The 17,955-nt window shown below is 40.9% G+C and overlaps 2 protein-coding genes across 2 annotated transcripts in view; one reads left to right on the forward strand and one right to left on the reverse strand.

The window, feature by feature from the left end:
- Positions 1–250: 250 nt before the first annotated feature.
- Positions 251–2,621, forward strand: LOC306747879 (ras-related protein Rab-17-like; the record flags this gene model as incomplete). Its single annotated transcript, XM_079230979.1, has 5 exons — positions 251–422; positions 1,641–1,792; positions 1,881–2,006; positions 2,146–2,239; positions 2,491–2,621. The coding sequence occupies 5 exons, from the start codon at positions 251–253 to the stop codon at positions 2,619–2,621; spliced, it is 675 nt and encodes a 224-aa protein (XP_079087105.1).
- Positions 2,622–8,761: 6,140 nt separating this feature from the next.
- Positions 8,762–17,955, reverse strand: part of mlphb (melanophilin b) — a gene marked incomplete at both ends in the record, with an annotated part of 29,891 nt that continues 20,697 nt past the window's right edge. The window contains 7 exons of the mRNA XM_079230980.1: positions 8,762–8,788; positions 10,905–10,999; positions 11,496–11,544; positions 12,308–12,376; positions 12,478–12,627; positions 13,852–14,145; positions 15,444–15,527. Coding sequence (XP_079087106.1) covers positions 8,762–8,788; positions 10,905–10,999; positions 11,496–11,544; positions 12,308–12,376; positions 12,478–12,627; positions 13,852–14,145; positions 15,444–15,527 — 768 coding nt within the window. The remainder of the gene's footprint in view (positions 8,789–10,904; positions 11,000–11,495; positions 11,545–12,307; positions 12,377–12,477; positions 12,628–13,851; positions 14,146–15,443; positions 15,528–17,955) is intronic.

The following is a 17,955-nucleotide window of genomic DNA, read 5'->3' on the forward strand; positions in this document are numbered from 1 at the left end:
TTGTGGGTGTGAATGAGGAAGTGAAACGTTGCTGGCCTTTTTACAAGTCAGGACTGGACTTTGGTTTTACTTTTATTTGTTGTAACACACGGTGAAGCACAGCCTCAGACTGTCTCAACAAAGAAGACACATGAACTCCTCTCTGCCGTTTGGAGTAGCTGTTGCTGCTGAACAGGAAACAGACTTCTCGGGCTTTCTCTCTCTTGTCAGTCTGTATTCTCTCACTCTTTTGGAGTGAAGGGAACTTTTGATGCGAGAAAAGCTCCCAGGAGGAGCCCGGCTCCGCAGTGACACTTCCAGTAGACCAGTGCAGACCCTCAGGGTGAAGATGGTGCTTCTGGGAAGCTCTGGTGTGGGAAAGTCCAGCCTGGCACTGCGGTTTGCCAAGGATGAATTCAGGAGTACATCGCCTACTGTAGGCTGTGAGTATATGGCACTCAGAGCTTTGCATAGAAATAGAAGATACGTGACAGATTAATACTGAAGTAGAAAACAAAATAGTTTGAAATGTTTTCAAATGTTTTCGCTGCCGTGCTTGGATTTAGATTAGACCACTTCAATGAGGTAAATATGAAACTACAGTCACTTAGCCTAGCTTAGCATAAAGACTGGAAGTGGTGGAAACAGTGTTGCTCTATTCGAAGAAAAGAAAACAATTGGTCTGTTTTGTAATTAACTAAACATATGTTCAATGTGTACAAACTGCCACTTAATTGGAGCTTGATAGCACATGTATTTTTTTTTATTTGGAAAGAACCAGGTTAGCTGTTGCCCTTGTTTCTAGTCTTTATGCTAAGCTAGGCTATAGTCTCCCGGTCATTGCTACATAGGACTAAATCAGCGGTCCCCAACCTTTTTTGCGCCACGGACCGGTTTCGTGTCAGACAATATTTTCACGGACCGGCCTTCATGGTGTGGGCAATAAATATGAGGTAATACAATTATACGACTGGCATAAAAACAAATATATAGTGCATAAAAATACAACTCACCATTGAGCCGATTTAATGGGGGCCCTGAGCTCCCACTAATACAATGAGCCGGTCCCATCTCGGGGTGATGGGAGACATTGACAACCGACGTGTCCCGTCTAGTCCGTAACTTAGTTTTGGTCGTTGTTGCTGCAGAAAGCTCCGCTTCACAGAAACAGGATGTTGGAAATGGAAGCAGGTTTTCAGTGCTTTTTGGCGATCTCAGGATATTCTTTCTTTGATTTTAATCCAGAACAGCAGAGTTGAAACGTACTTTTAAACCCACCGTCAGACATTTTTGGGGTAACGAATCACTAGACCTCTTGACCTGTGTGAGGAGAGGCACAGACGCACAGACGGATGCATCCGGTCATTTTTCAAAATAAAACACCTTTCCGACCTTGATAATCATTCAACATTTTTTTCATTCAAGCTTTTCTGTGCAGCCCAAAGGTACCGGTACGGTCCGGTCAAACTTAAGTCGTATAGCTGTATAATATTTTAGTTTGACGGTGGCGATTTCATACACATGTTCATATCTGCTGACTCCAAAAAAAGATATGTCACTAGCTAAATTGCAAATAAAAAAAGTCGAGGAACATCTCCAAAGACTCAGCAGTGAACACATGAATCCCCTGATGGCGTCCTTGTGCTGTCTGACCTCCCCAGGCGCCTACATGACTCGGGCGGTGCATCTGAGCGATGTCACTCTTCTCTTTGAGATATGGGACACTGCAGGGGCGGAGAAGTACCACAGCGTATCCTCTCTGTACTACAGGGGGGCCCACGCTGCACTCCTGGTCTATGACGTCAGCCAGAAGGTAAACAGGAGCCCACACCTGAACACGACTCATCTCGTCTTGGCTGCTGCTTGTGCCGTATTGTATCGTTGCGTCTGTGTCACCATAGGAAACTTTCATCAGAGCTCAAGTGTGGCTCAAAGAGCTTGAGAAACAATACATCCCAGGATCCACCGTCATATGGCTGGTAGGCAACAAGGTGGATCGGGCGCAGGGTCGACAAGTCTCAGTGCAGGTACACACATGTATATGCATTATTTATATATATAAAATCCTCCTTAAGCTCAGTCAATCCGTATCCGTGTTTATCTACTGTACATTTGAATCTGCGACATGTAATTTCAGTTTGTTTTTTTGTTCATGTCGTCATCCAGGAAGGACGGAGTCTGGCCAATGACAGGGGCTTATTGTTCACAGAGACGTCGGCCCTGTCAGGGGATCAGGTCAGTGAGCTGCTGCTCGCCGTAGGTAAGTGAACGTATGAAAGGAACTGCAACTACCACTAGAGTGCAGTAGATGCAAACGTGACAAGCAAATGTGGGCTACTTCATCTCTAATCTCTACACAATTATTGCCGTGATGTAAAAACGGTAAAATATTGTCATACAAGTCCAGGTCTGAGGTGCCAGTTTTCCTTTGAAGCTGCAACTCCTGGCCTCTGAAACGTCAGCATGCTCTTGACAAGCGTGCTGTCTTTGCAAACAAAGCTTGCATTTCAGCCCACAGAGTGCACGAGTGTATCGGAGCGCAGCAGGGAGGTGTGTCGGAGTGGAAGGAGACGCCACATGTGGATCTGCATCGCACAGAAACAATCACTCCTTTGGTATCCTGTTGCAAAGTTGGACCCTAAACCTCTGTGACTATCAGCTGTCCTTCTGCTCGTCTCTGTTTCTGTTAATGAATAAATAAAATGCTTGTAGATTCTGAATCTTTGATTCTCTTCCTGTTTGATTGATTGGACGCGCAATACAGCATTTTGTCCTGCAGTACGCCTCGTGGTGGAGAGCAACACCTATTCATTGTTTAAAAGCTGCTCACCAGTATTCATGCAGGATATGTCCTTGTGTTCCACGTGTCGGACTGCTTTTCCTCAATGGCTTTAGGACCAACCCGCTCAGTCTCTGTCCATGCCAGATGTTGGACTGGTTCCTCATTCAGGGTCTCCTGCCTGTGATCAAACCAAGCGCAGTTCACGTTTCCCTTTTATACTCAATAGAGTCAAGTTCAATAAAGATAATAATAAAAAACTATTTGAACAGTACAAATTCTGAAACATTTCCACTGTGCGACCATGTGCTGCATTCTGCTGGTCTGGATTTGGGAAGTATTTCCTTTGTCCCCGAGTGGGGGAGTCGCATAAGTACTGTGAGTGATACATACATTTGTGATGCATACTTTCATAGTAAATAAAGAACTCCAAAATGCCTAAAATATTCAATATTTTTAATAGATGTCCCCCTTTGTCTTTGTGTAGGCTCTTAAGTTCAACTCGTGTTTAAAGCTACTACAAGGAACTTTCAATCTGAGTTGATTGAAATCTGTGAATGAATGTGGTAGTGTTTCTGAGCAGCAGACTCCCGTGGAAAACCTCTCATTTTACTTGTTTGCATTTGTCCCACTGAGGCTTCCATCCTGAGTCACTTGCTCTTTGAACAACATCCTCTTATGTTTTCTCCGGACACACGGCGCTTTCTTTCTCTGTATGATGGCTCTAAATGTGGGCTTTTTTTTTTTACTGCTGAGTGATTTAAACATGGCAGAGATCTTAACAGTCTGGGGTCTGGGGTCATTTTCTCGATTTTACATGATATTTAAATTTCCCTTTTTAAAGTCACTTGCATATGTTGTATATCAAACATTACAGAACAATCTCAGCTATCTATATAATGAGGCACCATTGTCCCGAGGCACAAGTGTAAAGAGAAAATATGACTAAAGCTGAAAAATGTAATCTTGATTTTCAAAATTTTTCATATTTGTTGTGAAAATAGCTATAGTCTGTCTTGGAGAGATAAAGGTGTGGATGAGCAACAACTTTCTCCAGTTAAACAGCAGCAGAACTGAAGCCCTCCTTGTTGGCACTCCACACCAGGTTCAGACATCATCCATAACTCATCTCACCTTTGACAGTCAGGTCACACCCCTCTCCTCCACAGTCACCAATCTGGGAGTTCGGTTTGACCCTCACCTGACCTTTACTGACCAAATCAAATTCCTGTGCAAAACCTCCTTTTATCATCTAAAAAACATCTCCAAACTCCGCCCCACTTTAACCCTGTCGGATGCAGAGAAGCTCGTCCACGCCTTTATCTCCTCAAGACTGGACTACTGCAACTCACTCTGCACTGGGATCACTGACAAGAACATCCAGAAACTACAATATATCTAAAACAGCGCTGCCAGGGTCCTGAGGGGAGTCCGGAAATATGACCACATATCACCCATTCTCCAATCACTGCACTGGCTCCCTGTTTCATTCCGGATCGACTACAAAGTCCTAGTACTCACCTATAAATGCATCAATGGACATGCACCCCCTACCTACAAGAACTTATCACTCCCCTAACCTCCACCCGCACCTTCAGATCTACAGGCCGCTCGCTCCTTCGGGTCCCCAACGCCAAGCTCGGCACCATGGGCGACCGGGCCTTTTGCTCGGCAGCGCCACGCTTGTGGAACGGTCTCCCTGACCACCTCAGGGCAACTCAGACACTGAACTCTTTTAAGACTGGCCTAAAAACCTTTTTATTCAGGAAGGCATTTATTACCTTGAGTTAATTTATTGTCAGCTATTACATTCTTATTTTTATTTTTATGGGTTGCTTTAACTATGTTTTAATCGGTTTTATTTGTTTTTACTATATGTGTAGCACTCTGAGATTCTTTTGAAGGAAGAGTGCGATAAAAATGAAATGCATTATTATTATTATTATAGTCAGCTATCTCCGTTAGCTCGCGCCATGTTAGCAGCACCTAACGTGACTATAACATTACTGTGTTAATGTTACTGTAACATTACTGTAGTAACGATTAACAGAGATCCAATGCGACTAGGCTTACTAAGTTTACTGTAAGAAAGTTAATGGTGACAGGGACAACAGTTGAGTATGCACCGTTCAGTCGTAGACACGGAAGGAAACATCCAACACGGCGCTATCTAATGACGTGCTAACGCTACGAAGCTATCGTCAACAATAACACGTTAGTTACGGTCTTACAAACACATAATGGAGGTCCAACACGACTAGTCGTACTAAGTTCACTGTAAGAAAGTTAATGGTGATAGGGACAACAATTGACTACTCACCGTTCAGTCTCACAGAAACGCTGTAGCCAGCTATCTGGCCCGTTAGCTCCGGCTAGCTCCTTGTTAGTGAATCCTTCAGGCACTGCAGCTGCGCCGTCTGTCCCCTCCAATATAGCTTTGCTCAGGACTCTTTGCTTGGCATCTTCTGACTCACGTCCATGTACAGATGCTCAGACGCGGAAGTGGAAACCATATCTGCCAGATTTGAAACCATATCTCTGTGACGTATTATTGCTAAGATATAATTTTATTAAAAACGTAAACGTCTGCCCCCGCTTCGAAGCGGGCCCCGCCCCAAAAGGGTTAAGGGATAATCGTCACTGAAACAAGGCTTTATTTATTATTTTGTATTGATTGAAAGCGAGCTCCCGTAACTCCTGCTGGTCCACACAACATTTTATAAATTAAATTCTCAAAGAAAGCCGGCTCATTGTTATGGAGTCATATCTATTTTATTTTATTTCATAATAGTTCATAATTTCTGCTATTTTTATGTAATTCAAGCATTTATATCACTTACAATGCAACATTTGGTGTATGTTTTACTCCATAAATGAATCTGTAATTGTAAAACAGGCAAAAGATGATTGGCCAATCGGAGACTGTGATGACAAGAAGCATTATGAATTAAAACATTAAAAAAACGGACTTTGGCAAATGTACATTCTGAAATATATACTGTGGAATTTGAAACTAGTAATGTAAATGTAAATGTAAAAAAACATTTAAAAAAAAATCAGCGCACTATAATGAGATGAGTTCTAAAATGTTAATTATGTTACAATTTCATATTTAGTATTATTTAGTCTTATTCATGCACAGTGGACAGGGGGGAACATCAGAGTAGACACATACAGGAAATACAATTACCCTCCCGCCACACACACACACACACACACGCACAGACACACACACACACACACACACACACACACACACACACACACACACACACACACACACACACACACACAAGCACACGCTTGTCGTCTGCACTGGATTAATATTTCAACAATGTTCTCCTTCTTCTCAGCAGGCTGTTTGAATTGACCCCTGGCTCCACTTTGCTATTGCTGGCATCACTTCTGACCTGAGCAATATTTGGCCTGATTTCGCAACTCACAGGAATATTGAAGAATTATGAAGAATTGCCGTCCAGAGGATTTCTCGTCGGATAGGCTGCCAATCCAAACTCCACCGGCTGCTCCACTATCTCCCCAGTTAAACCCTCAGGAGCTGAACAGGTGCACGGATGGTGACTGCACCACATCCTTCCTCCCTCTATTGTGAAGGGAGAGCCCATTGCACACGACACCTATATGATGTAACCCACCTCTCAAGATCAATATAAGATCCACTGTGTTGCACCAATAACACCCAATTCCAAAGTTCCCATTGAACTGGGAGTATTTTGGATTTGGGTGTGCTGTTGGGTGCTGTGACACATTTTAAAGTGTTTGTGAGATTGTCAAAAAATCAAAACACCTTCTGTACTTCACTTCCAACTTCAGACGGGGAATCTTCTGTCAATGCAGTTCACATTGACAACAATTAACAATTATTATTACATTATGCTAATCACTCAGTTTTTAACAACCAGCTGTTGCTACAAATTTTCCTAACACTTTACTTCCTGTCTACCCGAGGATTTCAAACAGTACAACAGGCTTTTAGAGCAGATAAACCAAAGTACATATAGTCATGTTGTGGGTATGAATGTTTAAAATAATAATATTTCTACTTTGCATTGTAAAATGGCCTCTCTGTAATGCTCATTTCCTAAAAGATCAAGGACCTTGAAAGCATCAGGCCAGCGCACTGATCCAACTCTCCTGTGGAGAGACAACCATCAGGGCTGTTACGCCAAGGCATGATCCCCACTTACTAAAGTAAAATGCTTATCTATATATAGATGTGTAATCCCTCAGGCATTTCTTTTTGTCTCTCTGGTGTATCATAGTCTGTTGGCTTTGTATGGTTTCTGCGGACTACAGCTGTGTGCAGAACTATTGCGCAAGCAAAATGTCCCCCAATAAAGTATAACTAATCTTATCTCAATACCAATGGACCCAGCAAGTATAAAAGCGGTCGGCAGCTGCCAACATTCCATCAACAAGAAGAGGCTGAGTGGAGAACGATCATGCAGTTCTGCTGCAGGAAGACAAAACAGATGTAGCACAGAACTGCTGGAGAAAGTGCTGTTTGATTTGCGGAAACCAAGAAACACCATAAGATGACAGTTTAGTTTGTGAATAATTTAATAAGACAAATGAGAAGAAGAAAAAACAATGTTACTGCATAATTAGAGCTACACATGTATTAATATGATGTGATATTTGAACTACTACATTTTCTCATTTAGGATGTTCCCATAGCTTTCTGTCTGTGTGCAAACAGTTCAAGGAATTTCCTTTTATCATCTGCAATGACAACATTTAACATGATCCAATTACACATGTATAATGTCGATGACTGAGAAAATGCATTGTTCATGTTTCTGCTGGCTTTATGTAATTGCAAATCAGACAATCTACACAATCTATTGTTTTTATCAATGAGTCTTTTGACATTGAAGAGCTTCAGTGCCCGATTGGAATGGGCTGTCTGACGGGAAGGTAAGGCAGTGAAATATATATATATATATATATACAGATATATACAATATATATACATTGACAAAAACTCTAATTTTACATCACAGGAGTTTCTGGTCTGCTGGTGCCTCGATTGGTTAGTCTTGTTATTGTGGCACTTTGGTGTTCTAAAGCGTTGGTTTGGATTCACTAAAGTCCCACAATAACACAAACTAACTAACCGATCGGGGCAGCGGTTGACCAGAGTTCCTGCGTTCTGTGAGTTAAAAGCGCTCCATCTACTGCCCTACAGCAGCACACTGCTTTGCCCCTGTGCTGGTTCTCCTGTCTGCTTCTTCAAACTCCAGCTGCTGGAGGTATCCTCTGACTATGGAGAAGCACTTCAGACAACCCCACTTCTACACATGCAAACAATACCTAAATATGAAGTTACTGTATATGTAGAAGTAGTAAAACGTATTTAAAGCTCTCATTGGCATAAATATGCAGAGAAAGAAAAGATTATAAAATTCACACGTTTACTATAAAGGGCATTTAGATATTGTGCCATAATACACACAAGGACAGTGCATCAATGTCTATATTTATATTTATTCATATACATCACTATTTCACTAACCATATGAGACAGGCAATAAAATGTCTAACTTTCTTGTAATGATGACAATATATACTAAGAAAACATCAAAAAAAATATTTTTTTAAATGTTGTTGTTTGTTATTGCACCGGTTTTAGCACAATTTAAAATGTTGCTTTAATCTGGAAACATTTATTTTCTAGTCTACAGTGTGAACATTGGAACAAATAACTATAGATTTCAGATTAAAACAGGAAATGTGAAAGCTTTTGTAGAGTAAGGTGAGTAACTTGCATGTTAATGTATGCAAATCATCCCTAAGTACCCCTACTGGCAACACTAGTGCATACCTTGTGTATTTCCATTAAATATAGTGTGGTATCTATAGCACAACAACTTTAAATATAAATGTAAGCACTTCCATCCCGGTAAATAGGAATCTCAGTTTAATCTCAGTCCATGACGAACTGCTATAACAACAAACGTGGTCACATGATGCTCAGCCTCCTCCTCATGAGTCCTGCGCCATCACTGGTTTCTGCAATCAGAGAGAGGGAAAGAAAGAGACGATGACTGGCTGTAATTAGCAACTAGATAATCAATCATTGCATGCTTTGATTGGATTACATTGATTGTTACCCATGAATCATTCATAGCAACTGAGACACAAACATAAATACAATTGGAAACCACGGGGTCTGTAACGTTCGTGCTGGACGCGAACAAACCTGTTGATGACTTATAAATCATGTTGTTGTGAATGATCACTGCAGGCTTAAGAAAAGAAACTAACTACTATTTAAAGCACATTAAAGACATCACTGAGCAGGCATTGTTTCCTCACAAGTGTGGAGAGAGGGCTACGCAAATGACGGTAATCAGAGGGAGATGAAAGCTCTTGTTTAGCGGTGATTTATAGTTGTGGCTTCGTCCTGGACTGCTGGAGACTGGACCAGAGCTTGGATTTGTTTGCATATGGCTAATAAAAGATGAAGTATTGAGGAAAAGAAGTCTCATTAACAGTTAAAGAAGATTATTCTTTTTTTTTAACAGGATACACCTGAGAAGTATTTTGCATGGCTGTCTTTCAAATCTTGATCATTAACTTTAAGAGCGTTTCAGAAATCTTGGCAGTCAAAGCATTGCCACCGGTGTTTTACATTCTCACAACAGATCACAGCAAACGGCCAAATACTTTTCATAACCAGTGCTTCTTTCCCTAATCTAATGGAACCTTTTGATGGTTCTCAACACTTTTGGCAGAATCCATGATTTAATATCAGAAAAAAAGATATGGTCTTTATAGAGTATGAAGAATTAAGAAACAAATGTTTTTAATTGAATAACTGAATAAAGTTAGTGGGGGCATTCATCATACATTCTCAATAATGCAAGACTTGCACAGAATTTGTAAATCTGATTGAAAGAGAAAAAGCAAAAATTACAATACAATTATTTGAAATCATCACAGATCCTGATTGGAAATCCCCCACCAGATGATCCACCAGTAGAAGACGTCAAAGCCAGTGAAGAGTTCCTTTCCAACAATTAGATCCATTTGCAGAAAAAATATATCTATGAGGAAATGGTGTGACTTTTCTCTCCGAGCACAACACTCTTTTTTCACAATGTAAGGCTACAGCTAGCTTCCAGTTACTTTAGCATAGCTTAGCACAGCTAGCCTGGCTAGGTCCAAAGGAAACAAACTCCACCAGTACCAGCAACCCTAAAGCTCTCTAACTGAAGTATAAAAACAACACGCTGTGGTGTAAAGGAGGGTTACTGTTTCTTGACTGGAAGCAGCGACTTCCTGGATGACCAAATGTGTTAACTAGTGAGCTTTAGATGTGTTGGTAGGGAGATTTTCTTTTGTTACCAAATAGCCATGCTAGCTGCTTTCCACTGTTTCCAGGGGGACTGTGCAGTATTACCAAGCCCAATAGTCAAAACAATGTCCCATTGGACCAAACGCCTGGAAAACAAATAGCCATTGCTCGGAAGGCCCATCTCTATATATAAATCTCTATAAATATACACTCTGCCTGCAACAATTAGAAGTATTAGTCTAATTATTATGCAGAATGACATCATTAGAGCTTCAGGTTCAGGTTTAACATTGAGGAGTGACATTAGTTAGGGTTCAGGTAAGAATAGCACCGTAGGCCAATCAGAGACAGAGTAGGGCGGGTCATGCCTTCACCATAGTGGGCAAAAAACATTGCACCCTGGAAGGTCAGATGAGTCATTCTGCACCATATTTATCCATGTGTTTTCTGTTTGTTGCCTGGAGACTAAGTATTTTCTGAGCAATGGATCTTTGGAGAAATGACCCTTTGTTCTTTTAAGATAACGGGTTGTCAGACAAATGGGCTTTTCGGTCCAATGGGACATTGGCTTCCTGACTCTAGCTCTCCACTTAAGGTGCAGATATGAGAGTGCTATCAATCTTCTCATCTCAGTCGCAGCATTAAAGTGTATTCCTCAAAATGTCTAACTTCTTTACGTTGGCTGCTTTACAGAGAGAAAATCCAGATTATTCTGTTTTTTGTTGTTGCTGTTGCCATAAATATTTTTATTTATTTTTCTTAAATGGTAGCTGTGTGATGTTGGAACTGAACTCTTCAATGCACCAGCACCGTACAGCGGGGTCATACCGCACAGGAGGCCTTGGTCTTGGGCTTAGCCACTGGGTTCCTCTGGGTCAGCGAGCCCCTGTAGAAGGAGTTTCTCACAAACCTGTCCACCTCGCCTGCAAACATACAGCAGCTACATTGCACTTGCATGGTCTCTTAGCTCTCTCTCTTTTTAAACTTAGTACAGTTATGAAGTCAGATTGTGGTCTGTGAAATTACAGATGGAGACTAGATACGTTATTGTGAAAGGGAATTAGAAGCATTCAGTCTTCAATAAAGAACAATTATTGAGTTCAAATTGCCCCAGTAGACGTTCACAGTGGCAAACACCTCAGTGAGGTTCACAAACGTATTGCATAACCACTAACTATAACTATTTCTCAAAACATTTCTCCATTTATAGCACAATACTCCTGTGGGAATCCTGCCTGTAAAGAATTTGTGTCTCTGACATACAGCTGGGAAAATGAAAGCTGTAGTGCCATGGGACACAGTGTTCACCAGCTCACAAAATAGATCATCATGTGTTCTGAGTTTAACAAAGTTAAGATGTTCTGAGTCAGGCGGGAGGCTCTGGGGATCACGCTCAAGGGCAGCAGTGTCGGTTCTTACTTGTGGGAAAGTTGTAGGAGAGTCTTCTGGCTTGGATCGGGATCGCAGACTGGAAGACAACAAAGAGGAAATCAAAAAGTAAAAAAAAAGAAAAAAAATATGGCCTATTAGCCATTTTGGCTGAGGAGATAGAAATTATCTCATTGGTTGATTTTTAATTTGATTGTACATTTACAAGTATGATGCGTTTCCTAACTGAGAATTTCACTTTACAGAACACGTGACTCGAGTGTCTGTTCATTTGAAAACAGAAACTACAGAATAAAATCCAGAATAAACAGAGTATGAAAACACTAGATATTACTATCAGTGTTTACTTTATGAATAATCGATGATATGTATGAATACATGTAATGAATGTATAGTATAAAATAAGTGCAAGAAGAGGGGGGAACCTCCTATCTGCACATTGTGTATTTTTTTTATTTTTTTCGTATTATGTACCTGGTATCCTTAACAAATAGCATTTTGCAAGATTTTTTTTTCAGATAGGAGGTTTTGCTCTTCGGCCATCGATATATAGTTCATAAGTTCATTTGAACATTGAGGAATAATAACGATAAATGATGTTGAGGAAGTAAATATCTTGTGGAGCCAATTTGAGTTCATCAGCACTGAGATTCAATTCCCAAAGTCGCTTCTCATGACGCATTTGGCTTCTGGCTCATCTCTAAGGAGCCGATAAAGTCCACCAGTTGGATTAAAGCTAATATCAGAAGTATTTTACGCCATCAGACATGTTCATGTCATGACATTACCAGCTCTGACTCTAAAACTCTGCCTTGCAAATTCAAATGAAAGAAGGTCTTTACCTTTCTTCTCTTGTCCACTGGCATGCCGGCAGCGTTCAGGGCAGCGATCCTGTTCTCTATGTAGGAGACCTCGGGACCAAGAGAGAGACAGACTCTGCTCACTTCTCTGTGTCTTTGAAACAGATATAATGTGCCAACTGAGCTGAACTCAGCTCCTGGGTTTCGCCTACCTCACTCTGGGTGTTCTGGACGCTGGCAGCTGCTTGAGCTACCTTGTCCTCCAGCTCGACCAGTAAGGCCGTTGAGCCTTTGAAGCCGGTCTTTGACCCCTCCTCTAGGGGGTGCCACTTCCTCTCCAGGCTGCCTGTTGAGCGGTTTGTCTACGAGACGAATGGGAGGAAATTCACATCAAAACTTCATCATGCACTTTTTGGGGGGCATTTGATGCATTTATTAAATAATCAACAGTAGAGAGACGACAGAATGACATGCAACAAAGGGTCCCGGCTGAGGGTCAGCGCTTATACCAGTGAACCCTGACCAAACTCTTTTTGAACATACAATCATAAAACTATTGAATTTAAGCCATTTATTGAGACCTACAAAGTTTTTAAAGTGAACATTTCGGAAAATTCACTGACATGATAAACAGTTTTTTAAAAAAACACTCAAGATTCTGCATAGTCCTCATTAAAATGCATAAAGGCCAATACATCAACCAGTTTTAGATTATCACAGATATACTGGTATTATATATCAGTCAATGAGTAATAAAAAACATCACCTTAAAAAACACAAATATGTGTTTAAAGTCACTTAATGTCTTCATTACATAGCTTCACACTATGTAAGTGTAGCAATCAAACATAAAAGATATGCTCAGGACATATCTTAGTACTTTTTTTCTTCATTTTTTTAATGATTTTGTAAAGAATAATAATGTTGGTCAATCTCAATCTTCTCATGGAGGAAGCACACAACGCTTTGGTTTGATGATAAGCAGAACAGAAGGGCTGCTGCGAGATCACAGGTCCACAACGGTTGACCTTTGCTCTCTTCAGTCAAACTGGAAGCAAGACAGCCGCGCTGCAAAACCATCACCAGTTCATCAGGTCATACCTGAGTGTTCCCCTGCTTGTGCTCGCTGGTGTTAGGTGATACTTTAAGGAGAGGGTATGCAGTCTAAACAGGCCTATAGTACAGAGATGTTCAAAAACACAATATCATTAATCACCAGAGCACTGTGAGCTTTTAAGGGAAAGACATGCCAGATAAGAGCCGTGCAGGCAGCTTAGCACAGTGAATAAGAAGGAGTTATTATTCTATTTCATTCTCTGTTTCGGAGAAGCTGGTAGCAAAGGAAAAATAAATGCTACGGCCGAGTGACTTGATTTATGACTTGTGTGCTCCAAATGGATTCCTGCAGAGGTGGTATAGAATTTCACGAGCCAGGCTCTTTCCCTCCACGTTTGGACCAGTATGTGCAACAATCCAGATGTGCAGTATGTTCTTGATGAACTTTCTGGCATCAGGTGCTTGTGTTGTGAATACTTATTTTCCTCTGCGAATGTTTTGCTCATTAAACCTGCCGCAGCTGTCTGTACCTTCTGAGACTCGGTCAGCTGAGGCTGCTCCTCCTCCAGTCTGCAGCGGATGATGCTGGTCCTGGATGTGGGTCTGGCCGGTATCCTGCTGGGCTTGGCGTCCCCCTCGGGGCTCCTCCATGCTGGGATCTCCTGCGAGGAGAGCGGCCTGCCGGGCTCGTCCTCGTCAGAGGTTAGCCCGTGGTCGCTGATGTTGTCCGTCATCTCGTGCAGCTTCTGTCTCAGTCGCTGCTCCTCTAAGTCCACTTCTTCGCACTGAGGAAGAGGAGAGGTGCTGTTTGGAGTAGGAGGAGCCTGGCAGGAACAGAGCAGAGAATAAGTGGATGAATTGCTTGAGTGAAAGCAGTGCTGTACTATAATGCTTTGGCTAACTAGCTCCACCATGTAATACAAGAATAATGCAGCTCCTATATTTGCGCCACAAGTCATTTATAAAGAGATGCCTTGCAATATAAGTAGATTATCAGCTGCAGAGGATGCAAACTTTTTGCCTGGGAAATGTAGTTTTGTTTTTACCTCAGTCTTTTAGCATGACATCATGTATGTAGCTAGCAGCAGTTATTGTTTCAGCCAATGAAATCGAAGGCCCGTTGTTCCAACGATTGCTGTAATTTTCAAATTGGTAATTCTACCACGGTCACTATCACTGTAAACCGCATGTGTGATAAACTGTTGACTTGTTGCCCTGCTTTCTGCTCAATACATATTGTCCAAGGGTCCTCCATGACACTGAAACTGGCACTGAATAAATGGATCATTTAGAAATATGACTTTAATCTAAGAATTCAGATTTAAATCTAAGAACTCAGACTTTATTCTCAGAATTCCGACTTTATTTTCAGATTTCTGACTTTAAACTGTTGACTTGCTTTCTGCTCAATGCATATTGACCAAGACCCCGCTCCAAGCCACTGACAGAGTGGATGGGTCATGCAGTACATGGATGCATGAGAGCATGAGATCTCTCCTGTTCTTTAACTAATCAGCTGGACATTAACAGAGACATGTTGAAACCAGCCACACATGTGCTATATGCTAATTGCTCTGAATCTCTCAAATATTGCTCTCATTTAAAGCAGATGAGGCACTAATTACCAGCCGAGCTTTGTTTACGGTTTGCTATTTTTGTGGGTTGGATCATTCCCTAATTATATTGGTGTGGACTTCAGAGCCCACGGCCCAATTAAACACAGACACCGAACCCACATGAGACATCCATGTTGTTGAGATGAGGATTAATATGAGTAACTGTGTGTCCCTCTTCACCACCAGAAAGAACCTTGAGCTGCAAATAAAGTACCTCATTATTATAGACAGGACTTTGACATGTGGCCCTAGAACATGTGCAAGGTTCATATTTCACGTGTAGTTTCATAAAACGGAACATTTTCTGCTCACTCAATTGTTGGTCGGTTACTTTCTACTTTGTGCCGATGTAATGACTAATCACAGTCCCGTTGCTATGGTTATGGACACACAAACATGTTCTTGATCTTTCCCAAAAGCCTCCTTCTGCAACAGCTGGGCTGAGGTTTGATGATGATTTATGGTGATTATTTGGCAACTGTGATGTGATTTTTGAATGGATTTACCTCGTGGTCTGTTGAGGTGACCTTCTGCTCCAAGTGGTTCAAGAGGGTCTCAATGGCTAACATGCGTCTGTTCAGGTCAGTGATCTGGAGAAAGAGAGAGAGGGAGAGTCAGGGTGTACAGTCAGACGATGAAGACTAGGTGTGACGAAGAAGGAAGCGTTAGCAGGTCGTAGGAGTTCAGGGGCCTAGAGGATTGACTGCGTAAGAGAAAACAAATTGGAGAACGGAAGAAAAGTCACCACACATGTATAAATAGTCTCTTCGAAACAAGATTATAGTTCACAGGATGCTGTTGAAATCACGCTCTGTGTAACAGCGTGCCGTATGATATCAATTTCCCTCAGACTGAACAAATCAAACATCACCAGAGTCTGAGCTCTGATCCAAATCCCCTCATCCCCAAATCTGATTTCACTGTAATTGAGAGAGTCCGCTCTAAAATGACCTGGATGAAGCCGCCAAGCTGCAGAGAGAGTAGATCTTGATTGAATGGTAATGGTTATGCTGTAATAATTTTTTTTTATTCCATGGGTTCACAAACAGTCATATTCAAATCAGAACATCAAGCAGACAGTCATGAGACGTCTTTGATGTGAGAGGGGCTTCTTTGCCCTCTCTAATCCCCTCATTCCGAGAATTCCCAAACTCAAACCATGACTTTATACCCCAACTTAACCACCTGTGATCGAACCATAATGATACATTTAGAAGGCCGTGCTGTGGAGACATCTGTTTTGTAGAAGGACGTGTTCCATCCGGAGAGCGTTGGAAGGCCTCCTGTGTTGACACGGTACGGGAAAGCATTATGGCCCCGTGAGAAGAGTTTATTTGAGTAGAGTCAGAATGCTGACTTTCATTAAAGAACTTTCAAAATTCTTCAAAAATTCTCAAAATTCTTCAAGAATTCTCAGAATTGTGCCTGTAATCTGAGAATTCTTAATGTATTCTAAGAATTCTGACTTTAATCTAAGCCTTCTGAATTCATGCTTCTAATTCTGACTTAATTGGAACTTCAAATCAAATGTTGACATGTGGCCCAAACTCAAATACATTTTCCACGTGGCCCGAGTACTTTCCTAACATCTAGCATAGCACTTAAATCCAAACTCTCCTGTAGGTCTTCAGATGGGCTGAGATCTGGATGCTCGTATGGAAGCTTTGTTTATTCACTCATTTATTCAACTTTTAGAGACACTTCATGATAACAGTTAACAAATGATCAATCAATAGTCTTTTAAAAATATGTTAATAGTTATTTTTATGTTAATTAACAATGAAATGCAAATTTCTTATTTTAGAATTATTAGGAATGCAAGATATTTTAATTAATTAATGATTAGTTTCTGCATAATTAGATTAGAAATGATGTATTCTATCTAACGATAAATAGATTCTAATTGTGTGAGTAATCTACTTGTTAATAGCTTATTGCTGTACACATTATATCAAGTATTTCTTAATGATTAGCAAATGATTTGTAAACCTTAACAAATCGTTTGTAAAGCATCGATAACATTATTTGGATGGCTTTTATGAAGTTGCAGCAGATGATTATAATACTTGGTTAAAAGGTCAATGACTACTTTGTAAAGCATCTATAAACATTGCATTGATAAATGGACCAGAAACAAATGAATAACCGATGACACCTCTTTAACTGTCGATCTAAATATCTAAATATGTTTGTATGTGTTATTAATCCTTTAACAAAGCATTACAATCATCAGCTGCAACTTAATGAAAGCCATCCGAATAAAGTGAAAAAGATATTTTACAAACAATTCCTTTAAACATCATTTGGTTATCATGAACACATTCTTAAAATCTATTAGAACAACAGTTCAAAAACGGTGAAATAAATTATATTATTACTAGGAATGAGTAAACATGACTAAGTAGTTTGTTAAAAGTAAAATTACTATTAATTACAGTTGAATTAACTATCAATTGTCCATATATTAATGAAGGTTATTATCATTTTGTTTGTGTTTAATTTAACTTTAACATGAAACGCTGCTTGACTAATCTGTCTTGTCGTCATAATGAATTGGACGTGTGTCACTTGGCTTTCAGCTCGGCGGCTTCACTGTGGGAAGAGACATTCATATGCAGGACGAGTCGCAGGCGTCTGAGGGCGCTTGGTCCGATGCCAATGTGAAATACCTCGGCTGCTTTTGATGTCTGACAGGCACATGTTTGGGCTTTTTGTTTGCAGCAGTATCCTGTTTGTGTCTCCCAGTCAGTGTGTTGCTCAGCTGTGAGACAAATTTGCCATGACACCGGGCCAGCTGGGAGCGGCAACTCCAGTCCTCATTCAGAACGACAAAGAATATCGATTCGGATCGAGTCAAACCTCAATAATTAAACATTAAAAAAGGCAACATTTCCTCTGTCTATCTGAGTTTGGGATGTCGTGGGAAAATGTTCTTGTGTCTCTCTGACGCAGCTGCAAAGTCCGCTGATCTTCTTCTTTATCTTGGAAAAGACAATTGAGACCAGCAGGCCACTTGAG

The sequence above is a fragment of the Taurulus bubalis genome (assembly GCF_910589615.1).
Source record: "Taurulus bubalis genome assembly, chromosome: 15".
NCBI classification, from domain to species: Eukaryota; Metazoa; Chordata; class Actinopteri; order Perciformes; family Cottidae; genus Taurulus; species Taurulus bubalis.